The sequence below is a fragment of the Amyelois transitella genome, chromosome 3 (genome assembly GCF_032362555.1).
Source record: "Amyelois transitella isolate CPQ chromosome 3, ilAmyTran1.1, whole genome shotgun sequence".
In the NCBI taxonomy this organism is placed as follows: domain Eukaryota; kingdom Metazoa; phylum Arthropoda; class Insecta; order Lepidoptera; family Pyralidae; genus Amyelois; species Amyelois transitella.
In genome coordinates, this window is record NC_083506.1 from 9,623,615 (window position 1) to 9,644,595 (window position 20,981).

A 20,981-nucleotide genomic window follows, 5' to 3' on the forward strand; every position below is an offset into this window, starting at 1 on the left:
TGTCCTTTTTGCATTTATGGTCCCTTAATTTTTTTTTAAACTATCTTATCCAATTACTTAAGTACGAATCTACCTACTAGTAATAATCCTGTGGTTTTCATAATCAACTTGACTCATCATGATGAAGTTACAAACTCCCATTGGGTTGGGAAGGAACATTAATATTATAGGATTCCCGCCAAAAATGAAGTACTAGGTAAGTTCTTACCTGTTCCTCGCGTTACGCTGAACCGATTTTGATGCAGTTTTCAGAAAAGTGTTTGTTACTCTTAGGAGGTTTTAGTAATTTTACTAATTTAAAAAAGGAGGATATCGATTGTAGGTTCTCTATTTTTACAAAAGTTATTTTATTGTGTTTAGTGTTTTTTTTAAATAGAATTTCATCGATTGTTAGTTGTGACTTTTATACAATTTCATTTTAGGATGGGATAGAGACCTTGTTTCAACAATTTATCATCCTTAAATCATTTCATAGACGCATAAAATTTAATTTCATAGACGCCATTAAAGGTCTTACGGAAGCTCTGATAGATGGCGCTAATAATTTGTGATTAAAGTCGCCAGTACAAGAAAACACCAATTAAACGTTTCCTAATATATTTGAATAATATATTAATAAAACATAATATTAGTAATATTTATTCTGTTACTTAATAAAGCGAACACCTCTATTATTGTACTTACGTCAATGCGCAGTTTTTGATTTCCAACTTAGGGTTCCTGTCCTCAAGTTTAAGGACAAATAGTGGCAAAAGAAAGATACTTTTGACTTTGTAACAAGGTGGTAACAATACTTGGTGGCTTTCAGTGGTGGTGTAATAATGGAACAGGAATAAAAGTATATAGACGTAGCAAATACACAAGGAGAGTGTCAATGTCACCTCACACTGTGTCTATCCCTTCGAGAGGCTTGGCCTGTGTTTGCATAAACAAATTGGGGACAATTTTAATTAAGGTTGGTAATACTGGTTATTAGCAAACGTCAGGTCAGTTTGCATAAATAGGGAAACGCGCAAAAACAAGAACAAAACAAATCTTTATCTAACGTTTGTCGTATGTATCGCATACTTCGAGTATTATTTTCTGTAACGATTCATGGTTTTTGGCTTTAAACAATTAATATTTATTCGATAAAGTGAGATAAATGAGACAATTAAATATAATGTGTTAACATTTCGTCCAATGTTTGGAATCATAATTTAGCTTATAAGTATATATTACGTGGCATTTCTTTGTTTGCTTATTTTTATTCGTTGTGGTGTTCTAAATTTGTAAACAAAAGAAGGATTGCGTAAATTAAAATGTGGGCACATTTAGAGCGTGGAAGTTCTCCGGTGGATTGGTGCGAATCCAACTACTCCATTTCACCAGTAATAGCCGAGTTTGTCAACACAGTAAGTTTTAAAATAAATAAATTGAAATCATACTGAACAGACTCACAATTCATATTAAGGATCACAAATCTGAATCTTATTTTTTATATGTAAGTTATTTATATAAATTTCAGTAACAATCTTCTTTACTAAATGAAGAAATTAATGTTGTGTAAAATAAGTTTTCACATTTTCATACTGTTTACATTTAAATCCAGCTAGACAAAACCTTCAAATCCTGTGTCATCGTATTTATAAAAGATTTTTTTGATTTGTGTGTATATATTGTTAATAGGTCAGCAATGTTTTGTTCTTCTTGTTCCCACCGGTACTGATCCACTTGTTTCAAGAGTATGCCCGGTTTGTGAACCCGGCCATTAATGTGCTCTGGGTGCTGTTGATGGTGGTTGGGCTCAGCTCAGCTTATTTCCATGCTACTTTGAGTTTAGTTGGTAAGTTTTTTGTAAACAAATAAGCAATATAAATTTTTCCTTTTATCCTCTTGCTCTTGTTTTAGAGTTCAATAGAAATATTATTAATTATTTATTGGTCAAATGTAGTCACTTAAATATTATCTCATTATTCTAATATATATTTGAATTCTATAAAAATACATGCATTACAGGCACAATGCCTATGCCCAACAATAGTATAGAGTAGAGAAGATCCCTTGTTATAGAAATGAAGAGAATGGCCTTAATTACCTATATCCATAATCATACTAAAAATTTTATTTGGAAAGAAAGAATCTACTAAGATTGAGTAAATTTTAAAATATTGAGACTATACAAGTATTTATTGCAATCATTTGTATTGCATTTTATTAACTTGATAAAAAATTACTTGCATTTTGTGAAAGTTGATTTAAAATGGGGAACAATATGTACATATTTAATATTCATCTTCATTACAAAGGGTCTAGTGCTTTTGTCTACCACTCAACTCAGGTGATACGAGGGTCAAACTGAAAGTTTTTAGAAAATCAGAAACTGAGCATTCTACTATAATATTAGTTTTATAATATCTTTTCAAAATAGTGTCCCTTTATGTCAATACATCGCTGCATCCGATGGAACCATTGGGAGAAGCACCTTGCCCACTCTTACTTCCTGTCTCTTCGACGGCCCTTTCAAACGCAGCGACTGCTTCCTCAGTGTTCACAAAACGTTTACCGCAAAGTTTTTCTATTATTTTGGGAAATAAATAGAAATCACAAGGTGCAAGGTCGGGGCTGTATCGTGACCCAATAATTCCACATTTGATGTCTCTAAAAAGTCGATGGTTCGCCTGGCGGTGTGCGCCGAGGCGTTGTCGTGATGAAGGAGGATTCTGCTGCGAGGTCGTTTCTCCCGAACTTTTTCAAAGACAAGTGGCAAACAAATATTGGTGTACCACTCTGCATTAACTGTTTTTTGATCCTCTAAAACAATTGTTGCGTAATGGCCTGTCCTTCCGAAGAACGAAGCCACCATCTTTTTTCCCACACTTCTACCTCTCTTCACTTTTGTGGGCAACTCCTCGAACGGAAACAACCACTGGGCCGACTGCCTTTCAGTTTCTGGATCATAACAATAAATCCAGCTTTCGTCACCCGTAAGTATGTCGAATACAGCATTTGAGTCACCTCCGTTAAATTTTTCAATCATATCACGGCACAAAGCTTCCTGACGTCAAAATGTTCATGGAGGATTTTATGGATTTGGCTCATACCAATGCCTAGACTTGTCGGAATCTGCTTATAGGTAACTCTTTTGTCAGCCTCTATCATACGCCGCACACCGCTCTATCAGTCGTCGCCGTAGAAGGCCGTCCCTCACGCAGATCATCGGTGAGATTAGACCGACCACGCTTAAATTCATTGAACCAGTTGTAAACAGTGGCACGAGATGGGGCTTCATTATGAAAGGCCAATCGAAGTCTGTTGTAACTTTCTTGTTGAGTTAACTTACACCGAAAGTCATAAAAAATCATTGCACGAAAATTTTCTCGCGTTAAATTCATATTTTTGGCACGAATTATTTTCACTTTGACGCCAAATTGCAAAAATAATGACAATTGAATAAAATTTTTACTCATAATTATTGCTAAAGAGTTCCATTTTTTAAATCCGAATTCATTTTTTTAGTATATAAATAACAAATGGCCAGTTCTAAAAACTTTCAGTGTCGCCCTCGTATGTGATAGGTAGCTCTCTTTAGACAGAAAGGACATATGGTAGACATAAAAGATAAATAATTGTTTTAGTTGACAGTATTAAATTCTTATTGCAGGTCAATTGCTCGATGAGCTTGCCATATTGTGGGTGTGCATGGCAGCTTTTGCAATGTTCTTCCCAAAAAGATATTTTCCCAAATTCCTGGGTGGAAATCGGTGAGAAATTTTAATTTTAAAAATTATTTCTATTATAGAAATTTTTTTTTGAAGCAGCAATACAGTTCATTTGAATTTAAAACCATTGATTTTTTTCTAGAGATAAAACATTAAGTAAATAACTGTCAGAGCATTGATAAATGTTAGTAACGAATAAACTCAAAAACTATTGAACTGATTTTCATTAAATTTGGCAGAAATATCAATGTCTTGGAAAAGAAAAATAGGCATAGGCTTTTCTGGATTAAAACATTATTTCCATGTCATGCATAATACGAAAGTAATAAGAATGTTTCTACTAATAAATTCCATTAGGTACTTAATCTGAATTTTATTTAATATTTTTTTGTTATAAATAAGTGGTTTTTTTTATTTTTTACATAAATAAATGTCAGATAAATAAGTAAAATCTCTGATAAATTAATGAAAAAAGTAACAAGTTTTGTTTGTATTTTCTTGAGTTGATCTTCTGAAGTTCTTACAACGATTGTTGCCGTTTAACCATGTCCTTACTTCATCTTCGGGGCACTTCCAAGCGCGTCATGATTTCATCTCCCAAATTTCAATAGGCGCATTGTTATCTTATCACAAACGCCGGTCTGTATTTCCTCAGAATATACCTCAATTGCTTTATTAGGAACAGAATTGTGTGCTTTGTTCAGAATTAACCTTGGTGGTCATAATTATGATGATTATTCCTTATTACGGATTAACACGAGAGTTTGCTAACTCTGGTGCAAACGTATTTGCTAATTTTCGTTACAACATTGGTTCTTTAATATGCTCTAGTTTTATGATCACAATGATGGTATATTTTTGGCTTAAATTTCTTTATATACAGTATAGATCTCGGTTTGGTCAGTTACGATTTTATTTGTATGAATTGGATAGATTAATGTAATGGCAGAAAGTGCTATTAATACTAGCTGAATGCTCAACAAAGTTTAAGATAAATAAATGCTTCGAAATATTAATATACAAATTCTAACAAATGTTGCTTAAAAAATTATCAATATTTGTACTGTATTCTGCTGAAACTTTCATACAGGGCGGAGAGGTTAATGAAAATTGATATTCAATAATAGATTTATATACATATATGTAGTCTTTACGATAAATATTGTGCTTCTAACCTAAGTATCATACCAACATAACATACCTTAAACTTCATTATAATGTTGATAAGAGTAAACTACTATTTGATGTAAGATAATTTATCGGCTATAATAATATGGCCTTTAAACTGTTACTCAGGACTCTATTGCATTATTTTATACATCTATTTATTTATTAATATTATATGTCCCTGGAAAGTAACAAATATGTCACATGAAAGGTCGCAAATTGATAACTTGCAAAAGTGTGATCGTAAGATAATACAATTAATCTCTCGTTTAGAATCCTACGAAAGTTTAAAAACTTCCTAAGAAGTTATATTTACGGTTTCTATATTTTAGTACATAGTTACTAGCAACTAGGCAACCGTCTATTCTCTTGAATAATTCTATCTATAAAAAACGCATCAAAGCAAGTTTTGTTGTTTTATAGCTAGGATTAACACAAAAAATGCAGACAGCAGAAAGCGACTTATTTATATTATTTTATATGGATAATTGAAGATTGAAAAATTTAACCTATTTCCAGGAGGAAACTAGCATTCTTCTCTAGCGTGTTCGCGTTTCTATCTACCGGGTGTCTCGTCATGGCTCCAGCCGCTAACGCGTTTGCTCTCATGACCTTAGCTTTGCCAGCTATTGGATTTTTGTCTAAGGAGTTAAATAGGTAAATATTAAAAAAATCTAGTTCTAATTTTATATTCATAGATTTTTATTAGCAGAACCATTTAGAAAACATGGGATGTAAAGAAAACATTTTTTTTACGGCGCGTACATATTCTGCATTTTCTTATCGCTTCGCTTTCGTTTTGCAATGAAAAGCAAAATTAAACAAAATTTATTGTTTTAAAATGGTCGTGAAGTTTTTCGATCCAGTTTTTATACTGATGAAATTATAGTTACATCCATTACACACGTAAAGTTAACACCGTATTATCCTATTAAACTTATACTATTCCTATTAAACTGTGAATTTTTTTTCCAGAGTGAAATGCCCTCGCGTTTACCGCTTAGGGCTCCGCTGTGTCGCAGTATCCTTTCTAGCTGTGTTCTGTTGGGTCCTAGACAGACTTTTCTGTGACGCGTGGCTTTCCATTGACTTCCCATACATGCACGGGGTTTGGCACATTCTCATTTTCATAGCAAGCTACACAGCATTAGTTCTATTCGCATATTTTAACGCCTTAGACGAAAGGCCAGAACAGAAACCACAACTGAAGTATTGGCCGAGGAATGATTTTGAACTAGGCGTTCCATATATTACCATCAAACATCCTTGCCAAAAACACGACATGGCCATATAAAGTCATTATTCGCGTGAGTAAATTAGAATTGTTCGAAAGATTTTTTTTTGACATATAAGCGTAGTTTGAAAAATTAATGTGTGCCAATCTGTGATGTAATGTATTATTATTTTTTCTCAAATATTTTTACAAACACGTGTTGTAAATTATTTTTTAAGATTGTGATAGGCGTAAAGAAAACTATTTGTGTAGGTATTCTGATGAGTCAATTAGTTCATAAATATCTGACTGCATGGGTAAATAATTTGATTTGTAAATGAAAAAAAGTAGTTTGACTTTGGGATGTTCAGGAAGCATTCATATTGAACCTTTGAAAATGAATTCATTCACTATTAGTATTTTTAAATTTTATGCAAGGGTAGACGTTTAAGTAGTTTACAAATTTTATCTTATCATGTAAGGGTTTTAATGTTGTAGTAAAAAATTAATAGCTCGGTTTTTTTTGTGTGTGCAACTGTGCAATGCAATAATAAAATGAAATTAACATATTTTTGTACAAAGTAAGTAGCTTTTAAAGCAGTCTATGTTAAGTATTTGTTTTTGATTGTGATGTTCAATATTTGTGAGATTTAGGCGATTTAAGTGGAATAGTTGATAAAACTTTATTAATTATATGATTTTTATATAGAAATATATCATGGGATTTGTGAGAAATGTAATTTCCCACTTTATAACAACATATATTTTATTTACATACTATTTTTAGAAATATAACTACTGACTTGAAAGCCAATTTCAAGTAAGTATATCTCATTTTTCAGATCTTAATTTTAAAGTTAAAATTTTACACATTTATTTGAAAATAACATTTTGTAGGGCCAATTTTTATGTTTCCCTTTTTGTGATGATATTTAGTATTATGGTGCAATAAAGAGTAAGCTGATATTTATCAAAGTATATGTACTGTTGTATGTTCAGTAAACTGATTATAAATAATTGGGTAAATTGACTTTTCATTCAACTTCCTTTTAAACTTGCTTTTGTAACATAAAACAACTTTGTATTAGCAATGGTTGATTTGATTCAATCAATGATCGCCATAGAGACTGTGGAATCAGTCGCCATATTGAACAGACGCACCAAAAAAGTCGACGGGAGTTAATTGTATACTACAATAAAGGTTATAAGCACATTGCTACTGAATGAAACTGTACAACGGATGAAACCTTAATGACCATTATGTCCCACTTCCTAAAATGACCACTTCTTGTCCTCGCAACATGGCACGAGCGAAAAACTTTCGCTGTCCTGTTTAAAGTCATAATAAAAAGCGAGTTTTTGGCGCGTGTCATGCTATTAGGGGCCGTTCCCCAGCAATGACCTTGTGTAACACGATGTTAATTCATAAACTTGATTTTACTTTATGATGTTAATTCATAACTTCATTATGCTTTATTTTCCAATAAACCAGGCAGATTTATTTTTAGTATAACACTTTAGAAACAATTTAAATAATATATAAGAGTTTTTCTCATGGAATGCTTTAATATAAACAAGCTCAATGATATATACTTACAACACTAATGGCATAACATTAACAGTAGAAATATAAAAAATCTTTTATAAAATAAACAAAGATCAAATTTGATTAATCATTCAGTCCGAGTCCGAGGACACATTGAAGTTTTTGGGGTGGAAGCTGGAGTTATCGGGCTTTTTCCTGGGGTAAGTGCTGCCTCCTCTGTAAACCACATGATTCTTTTCAGTTTCCAGTATTTTCACCTCATGTAATAGTTGCGGTTTTTCCATCACCTTTTGAAGCTGGTCCCATATAAATATTGCCAAGTTCTCTGTTGTGCTCACCTGAGAAAGATAAGGTGGAAGTTTAACATATTAAATGGTTTTGATTTGATGATAGACCTGGTCTAGCTTGTTTTTAGAAGAATATATTTTTATAAATATCATAGTTTACCCCTATGACATTTTTAAAAGGTCTTTTACTAAGTAAGTTTTGTCTGCTGGACACATTTGTGTCTAGTAGACATAAATACTTACCACGGCCTTAAAATATGGCACATCCTGATCCAAGTTTTTATGATCTAATGGGTCCATGATTGCTTGCTGCATGTATTGTTTTAAATCATGCACATTCATCACCATGCCAGTGTGTGAATTCACAGGACCTTTCACTGTCACCAAAACTTAAAAAAAAAAAATAAGTTTTATTTTTCCATTACAATAATTTTCTGAAAAAATGTAATAACTTAAATTTATTTTAAATATTGTACAAATAATCTACCAAAACTTAAGTTTATTTATATGTATTTACAAAGTTTAAAGGATCTTGCATGTAACAAAAAATCAAATTAGTTATCAGGGTGGTTCTTTATTAATTTTACATGGTAGGCTTCTAGCCTTTTTTTCCACTAAGCTGGAGTTCTGTTATAAAAATAACTTATTCTATGATTTACAAGACTCTGTTAATATGTTTGTGTGTATTCATCATCTTACCCACATAGTTATGTCCATGTCCATTGGGATTGTTGCATTTTCCATACAACTTTTTATTTTCTTCATCACTTAAAAAGGGACTGTAATTAAAAACTTTATTATTATTAGTATTAATTATGAAACAACTCAGCAATATGAAACTTTAAGTAAATACTGCAATTTCCCATAAATTTGTTAGAGTATCCACATACACAGAAAAAAGTTCAATACAGTCCAGAAGAGACAAACAATGTAATATAAACATTCGTTATTATAGAAGTTGTACATGTCAGGCCATCTGGTATCAGTTGCAACAAAGTTGGATATCAGCATAGGTTTGATTAAGATAACCTATGGAGACTGGAACTGTATTTCTTTAATACCGGAATGTTTAAGATGCTATTGTGATACAAATGAAATTTTACGAGTTTAAGCAGCTGCTAAAAGGTATCTCATATGAAAATAATCATAGCTAACAAATCAAATATTGAGGTATGAATGAAGGTAAATATCATATTTAAACAATTCTTACCTGTGCAGTCGGTGACAGGAACTAAATGTTTCTCGTCGGGTTATTGAAACGATAGGAAGAGCCATTTGCTCACTGCTTAATTTAATGAAGTAGTTGAATATAAATATTAGAAAGCAAGCTGAAGCTGGAAGATGTTTAATTCGATTTATTATATGAGTTTCGAGTTTGATTTCAATTCAGTTTAGTCAGCTCAGCCAGCTTAACCCTAAGTTCGTTGACCTATGACACTTGACACCGACTGAAATGAAAGATGACAGTGACAGAAGTGTTTACTTCTGTTAGTAAAGCTGTATTTAAAAACACGATATCGATTTGATTATTATCTACAAAAGTAATCGATTCTATTATGACAATCACTATTAGTTGGTTTTGGTTGGTACTATTGCAGCCACACAACACTATTTGTGACTTTGTTTTGTCGAATGGTGGACTTTGTATTGTAACCTTTTTATTGTAAATACATATCAAGTATAGTTTTATTTTAATCCTGTTATTGTAAAATTGGTAAGAAATGTTTTCGTCTCAAAGCAGGCAGTTGTTATCATCGCAGGTAAGATAATCAAACGTTGATAAAATTATCCAATTGGTTCAGGGTGAGTTCAAAGTTTCAGTTTGGATTGATAAAAATTTTACTTTTTTCAGTTGCGAAGGCTCCAAAGCACCCTGGTCATTGCTGAACACAATAATGAAACTTTACTACCAATAACTCAAAATACCTTAACTGCAGCAAAGAAAATTGGTGGTGATATTTCAGTACTAGTTGCTGGCACCAAATGTGGTCCTGTAAGTCTTATCTAATGACGTTTGTTCATCGTTACAAGTTGTTTATAAGGCATCCACTAAAGTCTGTCCTATTGATTTGATTCAGCATTCTAGTTTTCCTGTCAAATGAAACAAATAAATAGACTAGTCTTATCCCTGTATGAGCAAACTTAGGACTGGGTTTTCAATATATTGAATCTTATTTGCTCATATAGGGAAATGTATAAATAAATACAAAATTTCAAAATATCCTTCATTGCTTCTTGAAATTTCATTTTGTTATTAAATTGTTTCATTCTTTATTCATAGGCAGCAGAATTAGTAGCCAAAGCTGGTGGCATTTCCAAAGTGCTGGTAGCTGAAAGTGATGCTTTTAAGGGTTTCACAGCAGAGTCTTTAACCCCACTTATCCTCGCTACTCAGAAACAATTCAATTTCACACATATTGTGGCCCCAGCATCTGCTATTGGCAAAGCTGTCTTACCAAGAGTGGCTGCCAAGCTGGATGTATCTCCAATATCTGACATCATTGGTGTTAAGGATGCAAATACATTTGTGAGGACAATTTATGCAGGTTAATATTTGATTTGTACTTACATTATGGTGAATATCCTAAAAATCTCTCAGTCTCTCATCGTTATGTTATCCCTTAGAGTATAGACTTAATTTTACATTATTATATATTATGTTATCCTAATTGCTATCTTGGCTGGCTGTGGTATTAATATATCCAATTTTGCTATTTTCAATACCTTTTCCAAAACAATGTTGTGATGCCCATGGGATTTGAACCAATTCTGTCACTCAGTTGCTTGCTGCAGTTAAAAACTTGCTTCTTTTTTCAGGAAATGCTGTGCTCACATTAGAAGCAAAAGATCCCATCAAAGTGATCACAGTTCGAGGCACGGCCTTCCCACCAGAGCCCTTGGAGGGCGGATCTGCAGCGGTCGAGAAAGCCCCAGAGGGTGACTATAAGACAGATCTTGTGGAGTGGTTGTCACAAGAAATCACAAAGTCTGATAGGCCAGAGTTGACAAGTGCTAAGAATATTGTCTCTGGTGGTAAGGAAACCTTTTTTTCTACTTATTTACTTGCATAATTTGATTTAAGTTACTAAATTACTTTAGTAACATAAATTTCATAATGATACCTTCTAGGCTCTTAGGGTATAACCATCAAATAACTTTTGTAAAATAAAAAACTACCTCCAATCCATATCCTCCTTTCTCATCAAAAGCAAGATTATCATGGACTAACATACATACATCATACTAACTGGTCTAACTGTAAACCGCATTCTATTTTTAAGGTTGATCTTTTTACCGGAAAAGTTTATAAGTATCCTATTCTCTTCCAATCATGCATAAATATAACAAAAAAATCTGTTTCAATTATGTCAAAAACTCGCATATGATCCCAGGTCGCGGTCTGAAGTCGGGAGATAACTTCAAGCTGCTGTACGACCTAGCCGACAAGCTGAACGCCGCCGTGGGCGCCTCCCGTGCCGCGGTGGACGCTGGGTTCGTGCCAAACGACCTGCAGATCGGCCAGACCGGCAAAATTGTCGCCCCTGTAAGTATAATATGCTCTTACTTCGTCTGTACTTCTGCTATACTTACTACTTACTCTTCATAACATTTGCGGAAAGAGGCGTGAACATATCACGCCTCTTTCCGGAAATATAGATATTATAGATAGTGTTGGGAACCACACGGTATACACATGTATACCGTGTGGTTCCCGGATAGAAAAAAGAATAGGCCCACTCCATCTAAGGCGACTGAAGCTAGGTGTCTAAGGCTAGGCGATAAACTTGGGATTCTTCTTTAAGACGATGGGTTAGCAAACTGTCTCTATTTGAATTTCAATTCAAATAGGGACAGTTTGCTAACTTTTCTTATTGTATTTTATCAAATTTAAAAGTAATCAGTTCAGACTTTTCGGCTCAACTGTTTATTGATATTTTTTGCTTTTGAAATACTAACAGAGTATGGATAGATGCTGGCATGAAGAGAGTTATGAATGTGGATGCAGCGATTGTGGCAAGTAGTAAACTGTAGTCTCTGCCTACCAAAGATTTATGTATATATGGATAGATTTATTTTCCTGCGCATTTTTGTTAGACGCATGTAAAGTATTCACATGATTATTAAGTTTTATTTCCTGATTAATTATTTTTTAATATTCCAAAACGTAATATAAAATTTCTATAATACTTTAGGAATGAAAAAACAACATTAAAAAAACAACAATTTTTTTACTTTTTTTTATAAAGGATCTATACATAGCTGTCGGCATCAGTGGCGCGATCCAGCATTTGGCTGGTATGAAGGACTCCAAGACTATTGTTGCCATCAACAAGGACCCTGAAGCTCCCATTTTCCAGGTATCTTTTTATTTTTAATTAATAACTAATAGTTTTTATTCGTAGCTTTGTATTTAGCGCCACTTACACGCGAGAATTTAGCGCCAACTACAAAAGAATACAGGTTTTTCGCAAATCCAACGCGAACAATACTTTTTCCTGGGATGTAAAGTTATCCTATGTCCTTCTCGTGACTCTTTATTATTTGTTACGTGTCAATATAAACACAAGCTTACGCATTTATTATATTAGTTGGGATATTCTTGTACCTAGATATTTTTTTAGCTTATTTATATATTTATTCTATGTTGTAACAATTACAATTTGCGAAGTACAATAGGTGGGTTTAATGCTAATAGTATTATCTAACATTTAGCTTATGTAACGAAAGATTCCTAGGTTATCCCTGTTATCTTTGTAATCACTACAGTAAGAGTACGTTAGGCGGGAGACAGTCTTTTTTTTTTAAGTTTACGTCTATCATCGGCTGTGAAACTATCATCAAAAGCCATCAAAACTTTAATTCAGCTATGTAATAGCTAAAGGGTGCTTTTGTATGTAGTAACGAAGGCAGACCCCAGGGGCTCCGAAGCAAAGTGACGTAGGGTGCAACTGGGAACACGCAAAGATGGGAGAAAGTGGGAACGAAACGACGCTTATAGCTACTTATATAAAAGTAGATTTTTTTTTCTATCGTTTAGACGATGACACGTAGTTATTTTTGTTATTATCGTCACGCAACAAGTTCAATGTAAATAATTTTTATCAATTCTTATCAGCACATTTAGAGACATTCTTGATCATTAAATTTAATATTGAAATGAAACATACGGTTATTATATTTTGTATGAAACTGTATATATAAAAATTGAGGAATTTTCACGATTTCACTGATAATCATTTTCGAATTGATACATTGCAATTATTTTCAATTCATCAATTTCTAGAAAGAAAGAGCTTAAATATAAATGAAATAGATCACACGCAAAATAGATCGGTTGCGGAGGTCAGATGGGAGCCATATATATAGTCCAATAGCCAATCCAGGGTCCAAGGTCAAAGGCATACCCCGGGCTTCTTTCCGGAGTGCTGAGGATGCAACCGGGATTAAAGAAGATGCTTAAGGCTGTTTTTTTTTCAGGTCTCAGACTACGGATTAGTAGCCGATCTATTCAAGGCGGTACCAGAACTCACCCAGAAATTGTAAATAACCTGATTGAAGTGTTCGTAGTTCATTTGTATGATGTGATATTTTTGGAAGCGTCACCGTTGAGGACATATTTATCATGTTTGTAAAACTTTTTAAGAATAAAATGTTGTTACTCTATATTGTTTTTGATTTCTCTTTAGCCTCTGTTCTTCTGAGCTGAGGAGCCGCTGCAGTACCGCATCAAATTCTCTCTAACGCAATGTTTTTGTGGTTGCCTGGAAGAAATTGAATCATGTATAACGTGACATGGTCGCCTTAGTACATTATCTTAGCATTAGTTTAGGATAAGTTGGGTTATAAGTGGGGGGAGAGGTGGGAGGTTATCTTTGTGTAAATACACCCATACACCCACCATTCATTATATTATATTTGTGGACAGAAAAATATGCTTAATTTGGCTAAATACAAGACTAATTCTATTTTGTTACTATTGAAACTTACGTAGTCACCTGTTTTCTTTTACTAGACTACAAATTTCAATGTAACTTAGGTAAGGATATGTATCTTTTGTTCCGAAAGAGGAGAGATCTGAAGATGGAAAGCTTATTGAAAAAAGTGAATAGCTTAATTTGTTGTTGTTACGCTATTGCCTCATAGATGGCGCGAGTTGCATTAAATTAAAATAGAGATGGTAACATTAGCATCCTAAATTATAATTATGAATTCTTAAGAACCAAAATCAAATACCTACTATAAAAATTCGTACAAAATTATAAATTTGAGGATTTATGAACATCTGTCAATTAACTATTATATTATCAAGCGAAAAAACAAAAGTAGATTGATAGTATTACTTTATAATTGATACAGGAACTTTATAGATAGGTTACTATAGGAACATTCCTTTTTTATTGATAACACAAAACTACAACCGATGGAATTAATCAATTAATGTCAAGAATCAGAATTGAACCTAGTTAAACCGGAGATAATAAGGCGTGTAGGTATGCTATAATACCATTAAATCAACAAGAGGTAACAGCGCAGTCAATCACGCCGGCAGTAATGATAGTACCAAGAAGATGTGGTTTACTTGTCGAGTGGCATCCTCGTTATCACACTGACGGCGGCGGGGGCTTGGGGCGGAGTCCCCGGGCGCTCCGCCCCGACGGCACGCCCGGCCGCGCTTCGCGGCTCGCTCAAAGCACAAAACATGCCGCGACCGCCGCGCGATTTCAACGACGACCAAAAACCACCATTCTCCTACATATCGCTTACAGCCATGGCGATATGGAGCTCGCCGGAACGCATGCTGCCGCTGTCGGAGATCTACCGTTTCATCACGGACCGGTTCCCGTATTACCGGCGGAACACGCAGCGCTGGCAGAACTCGCTCCGGCACAACCTCTCCTTCAACGACTGCTTCGTGAAGGTCCCGCGAAGACCAGACAGACCCGGGAAGGGAGCGTACTGGACTCTGCACCCGCAAGCCTTCGACATGTTCGAGAACGGCTCTCTGCTGCGGAGACGGAAGAGATTCAAGTTGCATCAAGGAGAAAAAAATCACCTCAGTTCAGAATTGGCTGCCCTAGCTAATTTCAACTATCTGTTTCTTGCCAATAATAACATCAGTATCCAATCATCTTCAGACAGGGTATTGGAGGTGGAACACCTTCATTTATTATCGCCGGCCAAAGAAAAGCCGAAGATGTCCTTTTCAATAGACAATTTGTTAAGCAGTGACATAGACAAGAGTGTGGGTGTGAGTGAAGAAATGTACGTGGTTCCGTATCAGCGGGAGATGCTGGCCATGTCCTCGGCTGTACCCTACAACATACAGACTCCAATGTTAGGACAATTGCCATTTGGGCTGTATACTAGTTTGCATGAGCTATACAAACAAGCATTGTTACAATTACGATAACGATATAAGAGGTAGATTTATTTAAATTAATTATAAATTAAAATATATATTTATTTTACAAAAATCCTGCTTGTATTAAGTATTTACTTACCAACGTTTTTTCAATTAGACTGTATTCTATTTTATGGAGCAATGGTTCTGATGTTGAATATGATTTATTTAGTTTGATTTGGATTGGATTTATAAGTACTTAGGAAATTCAGGGTATTGTAGACATTATTGATCTTATACAATAATCATTGTTTAATAAAATAGTACTACGAGAAAAAAAGTTAATATTTTTGCCACAGTTATTATAATACACTTCTCAACCTTATCTGGTTGTTATGGACTGCCAGCCCCCTTAGGTAGGTATACTTAACATGGGTTTTTTCGCTATGTGGTTATCGGTGTTAGCTATTAATCGTATTAATAAGAAGTATGCAATTTAGGAACATGTTTGAAAATAATGATCTAGGAATAAAAACAAAGGTATTATAAGTATATTGCCATCCTGTTAATAAAATACTATGCTTACAACATAGAACAGGATAACTCTCTTTCCATCCTGTGTGTATAAAATACGACTTCACTAAGTAAGGCCTTAGGAAGTACTGTAGGAAGATACTTAGGACCTATAAATTCAACAAGTGGTAATTTTTACTCACAAGACATGTAACAAAGGTTTGTAGGAGTATTATGAAAATTATTTGTTGATCTCTTGCAGTAAGGGATAAATCTGCGATTTGAGCGAAAATTTTAGTGAATCCATCATTCATAGTAACAGACGAGAAGACCGAGATTAAAACATTGGCTTTCTTTATTTTTTAGGCTTGAAGTTCAATGGTTTGTCGCCTCGTAACGGTTTTTATAGGCTGTAGACGGCTGTTAACTCGATTGAATGAATTGAATTGGAAATAAACGAACGCTCAAAATAGGTAAAACTACGTGCTAACTTTAATAAGACATTCCTTTACAAGATTAAATACCTAATAAGAATCTATTACTGAATGTTAAGTAAGTAGGTAAGTAGTAAAGTAAAATCTAATGCAATTTTCAAAGGTTTTATGAAAAATCTAATAAGAGTGTTTAGTAGTTTAGGTCGTGATGTCCTTTTTGTTTTTTCGCGTGTTACTACAATCACAAAAATAAGAAATCTAGAACAGAAATCTTTGATTTGAAAGATTTTGCGCCTACGCTGAATGAAATGATTATTCACGATGAAATTCACTCTGGACTCCTGCCGAGGGCTTATGATCTTGGATTGAAATAGGTTGAAGTAGTTAAGTTATATTAATAACAGTACAACCAATATTTAAATTTTTTTTACTTATAAAATAATAGTGGTTAATACAAAAGCTTTTTAATGTGTTCTCTCTTTAACAAAACTGTCTATAATTTAATTTGAACTCACAGCAACCAGAACAAACCCCACCTCTCAAACAAAGAGGCAGGTGCATTCTGAACATTTACATGGATTTTACACTAGTTTATCCTGCATTTTAAATTTTAAAAGGTGATGAATCGCCTCCCTTGCTTCGTTTAAGCTTGAGGAGGGGTAATGTAATCGGCGGAGTCAGACCCCGTGACCGTTTTAGGGTAGATGCGCGTCATTTTTTGTTATTTATGTGCAACGGGTCAGCTCTTCTAGTAATTAATATAGAGAAATGGTTAAATTAGTGCCGTTTGCCCCCGGGCGCGCCTGCTGGTGAGCCGAACACCTTTTGGTGTGCTATCACCGACAAATTTAATTTTCTGTCACCGATTTAGTACACGTTTACGCCGCAGGGGGATGTTTTTTGGATTCAAAATGTGGTTTGTGTTAGTGATTTAGACGTGCACCCATGATTTAATTAGAACTAAGTTTTAAGTAAGTACTTAGTGATCAGATTATACGAACTGAAAAAAAAAATATTGTGAAAACATATTCGTCAGAGAGTGTACTCTTGGTAATCCCATCTTATAAGTACTCACCTCACATTAAAATATCTCAAAATACATAAGTTTTACGTCGGCGACATTCAAAGACATAAAAGGAGCCACAAAAAGAAGCCAATTCAAATTACGAGGTTCGTCATGAGATAAAATAACACCCCCCTAAACATAATGCTGTCACAGGATCTCGATTTAGTCGGCAGCGAATTACAAATATGCGGTGAACACTGAATACACAATAGGTGCTTGTGGTGCGAACTTCATACAAATATTGACGGTCAATTTCTTTGACGACATAAAATTTGCAGTCTCCTCAACTTATCTTGGTTAAATGGTGCTGTTAAATATATTTACGTTCGGGCGAGTCATGCGCCTTCTTGCAATTGGCTCGCTAGTAGTATCGTTGAGTTTTAAGGATATTTTTTAGTCTTTATTTTATTGTTGTTGCATCCTGTCCTGTGATTGATACCTATAGGTTTTGCTTGTAACTACAAGTAACATTCTATGAGAATGAAGGTTTTACTGCAAAGTTTATAGTAGGCATATTTAAAGTTGAATGTTTTTGTTATTTTTAATAGCACCTAATACTTCGTACTACACCAGCTTTCACAACCGCCGTGGAGTAACATCGTGAGAAAACCTCTACAGTCAGCCAACCGGATGTGTACCTAACTATGAACACATTGGTTAGGTTTCCCTGCAAAGGTATCGAATATCTGTACGTATGGGAGACGGGAGTCATATTGTGTAGGTAAACCTAATTTACCTAATCCGAATATTTGTAGGCGCTGGCACTTCTTCAGAGTAGAGCGGTTGCAACGCAACTGGGACCAACGTCATGGAGATAATGAATAACCGCGTAAGTTCATTCATACAATGCAGCAAGTAGGTAACTATAAGATCTTTTTAAAAGAAAATGTAAATATATCACATCAAAGTTTTTGTCGGGTTCAGATAATGAACCGTTTGATCTTACTCTGCGAAGGAGCGATAAAACATTTAAATCTGGGCGAAAAATTATTGAATGAAATTTATTTTCTGGCGCTTAATGACTACAGTGAGTCCGAGTGTCTGTGAGAAAGAATTCAGTGGCTTGACGACAAATATTTATTCCGGAAGTTCCCCGTGAGGTCTCGGCGTGCCACCAGTCCGTAGCTGGCGAACAAAGCGGCTCCTAATCAAATTGTGTCGAAGAAGCATGGCATCAGAGGGGGCCGAAGAAATCGTTTCTCACGGACACGCGCGCCGGTATCGACAAAAAATCTGGTCGACACTGGATGGTGGACGGTAGCGCGTATTAATCAGCTGCAACTACCGCTAAAGCATCGTCTGCCGAGTACTGTCGAGATCTAAAGTATTATTCATTTCAAAACGGAAAGGGTATTCACAACAAATCTGTCGCACACGCAGAATACAGCGTGCATTCGTCTGAGGTACGGGGTTAAAAACATACAGGGTACAGTTGATCATGGTGTTTTAAAAGAACAGCGATGTCATTATTACCGCCAGAATGTTTGTATTTAAAATGCGTCTAAAATTTTTCACTGTCACATATTCAGCTCAAATTCAAAATTAAAATTTTTACGCGCCTGTTTCTTCTTCTTGCCGTAAATCTCGGTCACGTGCTCATTTAAATGAAGTCTACATACCTACTTATTTATTACTAAAGGTAACAATAATTCCCGCCATTATCAAGTGAAAATAGTTTTAAATGTTTTTCCTACTGAATTTCAAACCGAAGCAGACTTAATCAATTTAATCGATGTTATAATTGGATGTCTTTTGTTTAAATCTTCCATATTAGCCAGGCAGGAGTGACCTATCGACATTATATATATTAGGGTTGTAGATGTTTAGTTGAGTTTTATGGTACATTCCTTTGTATTTTACCTTCTTTTCTTTGAATGCTTTGTGACGGATGTAGAGATCTTGCAAAGCTCAGACTAAAGACAACAGTGTATAGATATAGAAGAAGAGAACCAATTATGTGTTTGAATGTACACGGTAAGCCAGCTACTGTCCGTGCGTGTCGGATCCACTCAGCATCGAATTCACGGCAAGTCAAATGTTTAATTTGCTCTATAAATCACGCCATTAAAAACATTTCAAGGGTGTCATCGCCGTACCGATCTCATTGGAAACGTGACTGAGAGCTAGCTGTGTGGTCGCTGGATCGTCGCGGGCGCAAGTCACTCCCGGCACAAACCAATTATAGTACAGAAAAACTGGCCATGCTAGAGTACGGATCGTTCTATGAAATACTTAGAAATGGTTATTGCATCAATGCGCTTTAAAGACAAATTTAAGTCAGGTTTTATTTAGGTTTCAGGTACCTAATTAAACGTGCAAGTTAGATTTACTTTTATTTCTGTTCTTGACAACTACCTAAGTATAGATAGGTACTGGTAGTCTAACATTTCGATAAACTATTTGGATCATAAAATAATTTAAAATCATGATTAATAATTTAAATGAGAATAATAAGGATAATAGCACTCTATACTATATGACTTCATAAGACAGTATAATAAAAAAGCTTTGCCTTAGAATCTATATTTTGGAAGTAACTCTTTACTTTCGCCATTTTGTATTTCATCATCACTCTATATTGGTATTACCGCCGCATTGTTGATATACTCATTGTAAGAGATATAATGCACTCTGTATATCAAATTCAATTTGTCGAGATAAAATTGAATTAGCTATTGAAGCCTCTTGATGTTACAGTTATTTGTATGAAGCGCAAAATGAATTGATTCGAGCAATAATTGTAACGAACGGTAAGATGACTCGGTATCGTGCAACACATTGATTGCATTTTTTTTAAGACATGCAAAGATATTAATAAAAACTAATTGAATTCTACTTTTTTTATGACGGTGATCAGAAGCAAGAGCATTTACTGGATTATAATATTACTGTGTAACAATATTTAGGTTAGTAAATACCTATTTTCTTTTTTTAATTGTACCAACCTTGGAATAAAAAAAAATGGTAGAATATGTATGTGTGAGCCTGATTTTATTTATTTACTTGAGGCCGCCCGCGACTTCGTCCGCATGGAAACCCTATCAATCCCGCGGGAACTCTGGGATAAAAAGTAGCCTATGTGTTATTCTGGGTCTTCAGCTACCTACATACCAAATTTCATGGTAATCGGTTCAGTAGTTTTTGCGTGAAAGAGTAACAAACATCCATACAAACTTTCGCCTTTTTAATAGTAGTAGGATAGGATGTAACTTGAACTTAAAATAAAGAGAAATTTAATACAAGGGCACTTCTTATTTCTAGAGAAATTTCTTCCGGTAGGCCCACGATAGGACCTGTAAATTGATAAATAAGGTTCTTCCAAATAACTAAAAATTCTTCCTTATCCGTTCAGTACCTACATTTTGTTTATTTATTTATTATAAGATTATTGACTCACATTGATGATATGGCGTAAAATCAGTAACTTAAGTACTTTACAAATCTCCAATGATAGAACTTATATAGGCAACATTTGAACCGACAATATAGTACAGAGCAAACCAAATATTCTGACTTAAAGACATTTGGCGTGAAAGAGTAATGAATCTACTTAGTTTTCGCTTCAGTGAAAAGAACACAATTATTACTGATTTAGTTACTTTATAATAGGTAAATCATGACAAATAGGTAATACCTATTATTATGATTTCTATGACTACTTATTGATAATGTAAACTATGGCATTTTTGTACTCCATTTGTTTTTAAATTAT

At 34.4% G+C, this 20,981-nt stretch overlaps 4 protein-coding genes across 4 annotated transcripts; 3 read left to right on the plus strand and 1 right to left on the minus strand.

Moving 5' to 3' along the window:
- Positions 1-767: 767 nt before the first annotated feature.
- Positions 768-6,839, plus strand: LOC106140189 (alkaline ceramidase). The gene is made up of 5 exons (XM_013341752.2): positions 768-1,394; positions 1,669-1,825; positions 3,644-3,743; positions 5,388-5,525; positions 5,844-6,839. The coding sequence occupies exons 1-5, from the start codon at positions 1,302-1,304 to the stop codon at positions 6,160-6,162; spliced, it is 807 nt and encodes a 268-aa protein (XP_013197206.1). The 5' UTR covers positions 768-1,301; the 3' UTR covers positions 6,163-6,839.
- Positions 6,302-9,374, minus strand: LOC106140109 (6-pyruvoyl tetrahydrobiopterin synthase). Its single transcript, XM_013341641.2, has 4 exons — positions 9,125-9,374; positions 8,614-8,693; positions 8,158-8,303; positions 6,302-7,965 (listed from the first exon to the last, which is right to left on the minus strand). The coding sequence occupies exons 1-4, from the start codon at positions 9,187-9,189 to the stop codon at positions 7,759-7,761; spliced, it is 498 nt and encodes a 165-aa protein (XP_013197095.1). The 5' UTR covers positions 9,190-9,374; the 3' UTR covers positions 6,302-7,758.
- Positions 9,375-9,497: 123 nt separating this feature from the next.
- Positions 9,498-13,578, plus strand: LOC106140089 (electron transfer flavoprotein subunit alpha, mitochondrial). The gene is made up of 7 exons (XM_013341617.2): positions 9,498-9,674; positions 9,767-9,907; positions 10,196-10,460; positions 10,732-10,947; positions 11,307-11,458; positions 12,162-12,272; positions 13,393-13,578. The coding sequence occupies exons 1-7, from the start codon at positions 9,636-9,638 to the stop codon at positions 13,456-13,458; spliced, it is 990 nt and encodes a 329-aa protein (XP_013197071.1). The 5' UTR covers positions 9,498-9,635; the 3' UTR covers positions 13,459-13,578.
- Positions 13,579-14,614: 1,036 nt separating this feature from the next.
- On the plus strand, positions 14,615-15,325 carry LOC106140069 (fork head domain-containing protein FD4-like). Its single transcript, XM_060948903.1, has one exon. It carries the CDS (start codon positions 14,615-14,617, stop codon positions 15,323-15,325), a length of 711 nt encoding a protein of 236 aa, XP_060804886.1.
- The last annotated feature ends 5,656 nt before the right edge of the window (positions 15,326-20,981 follow it).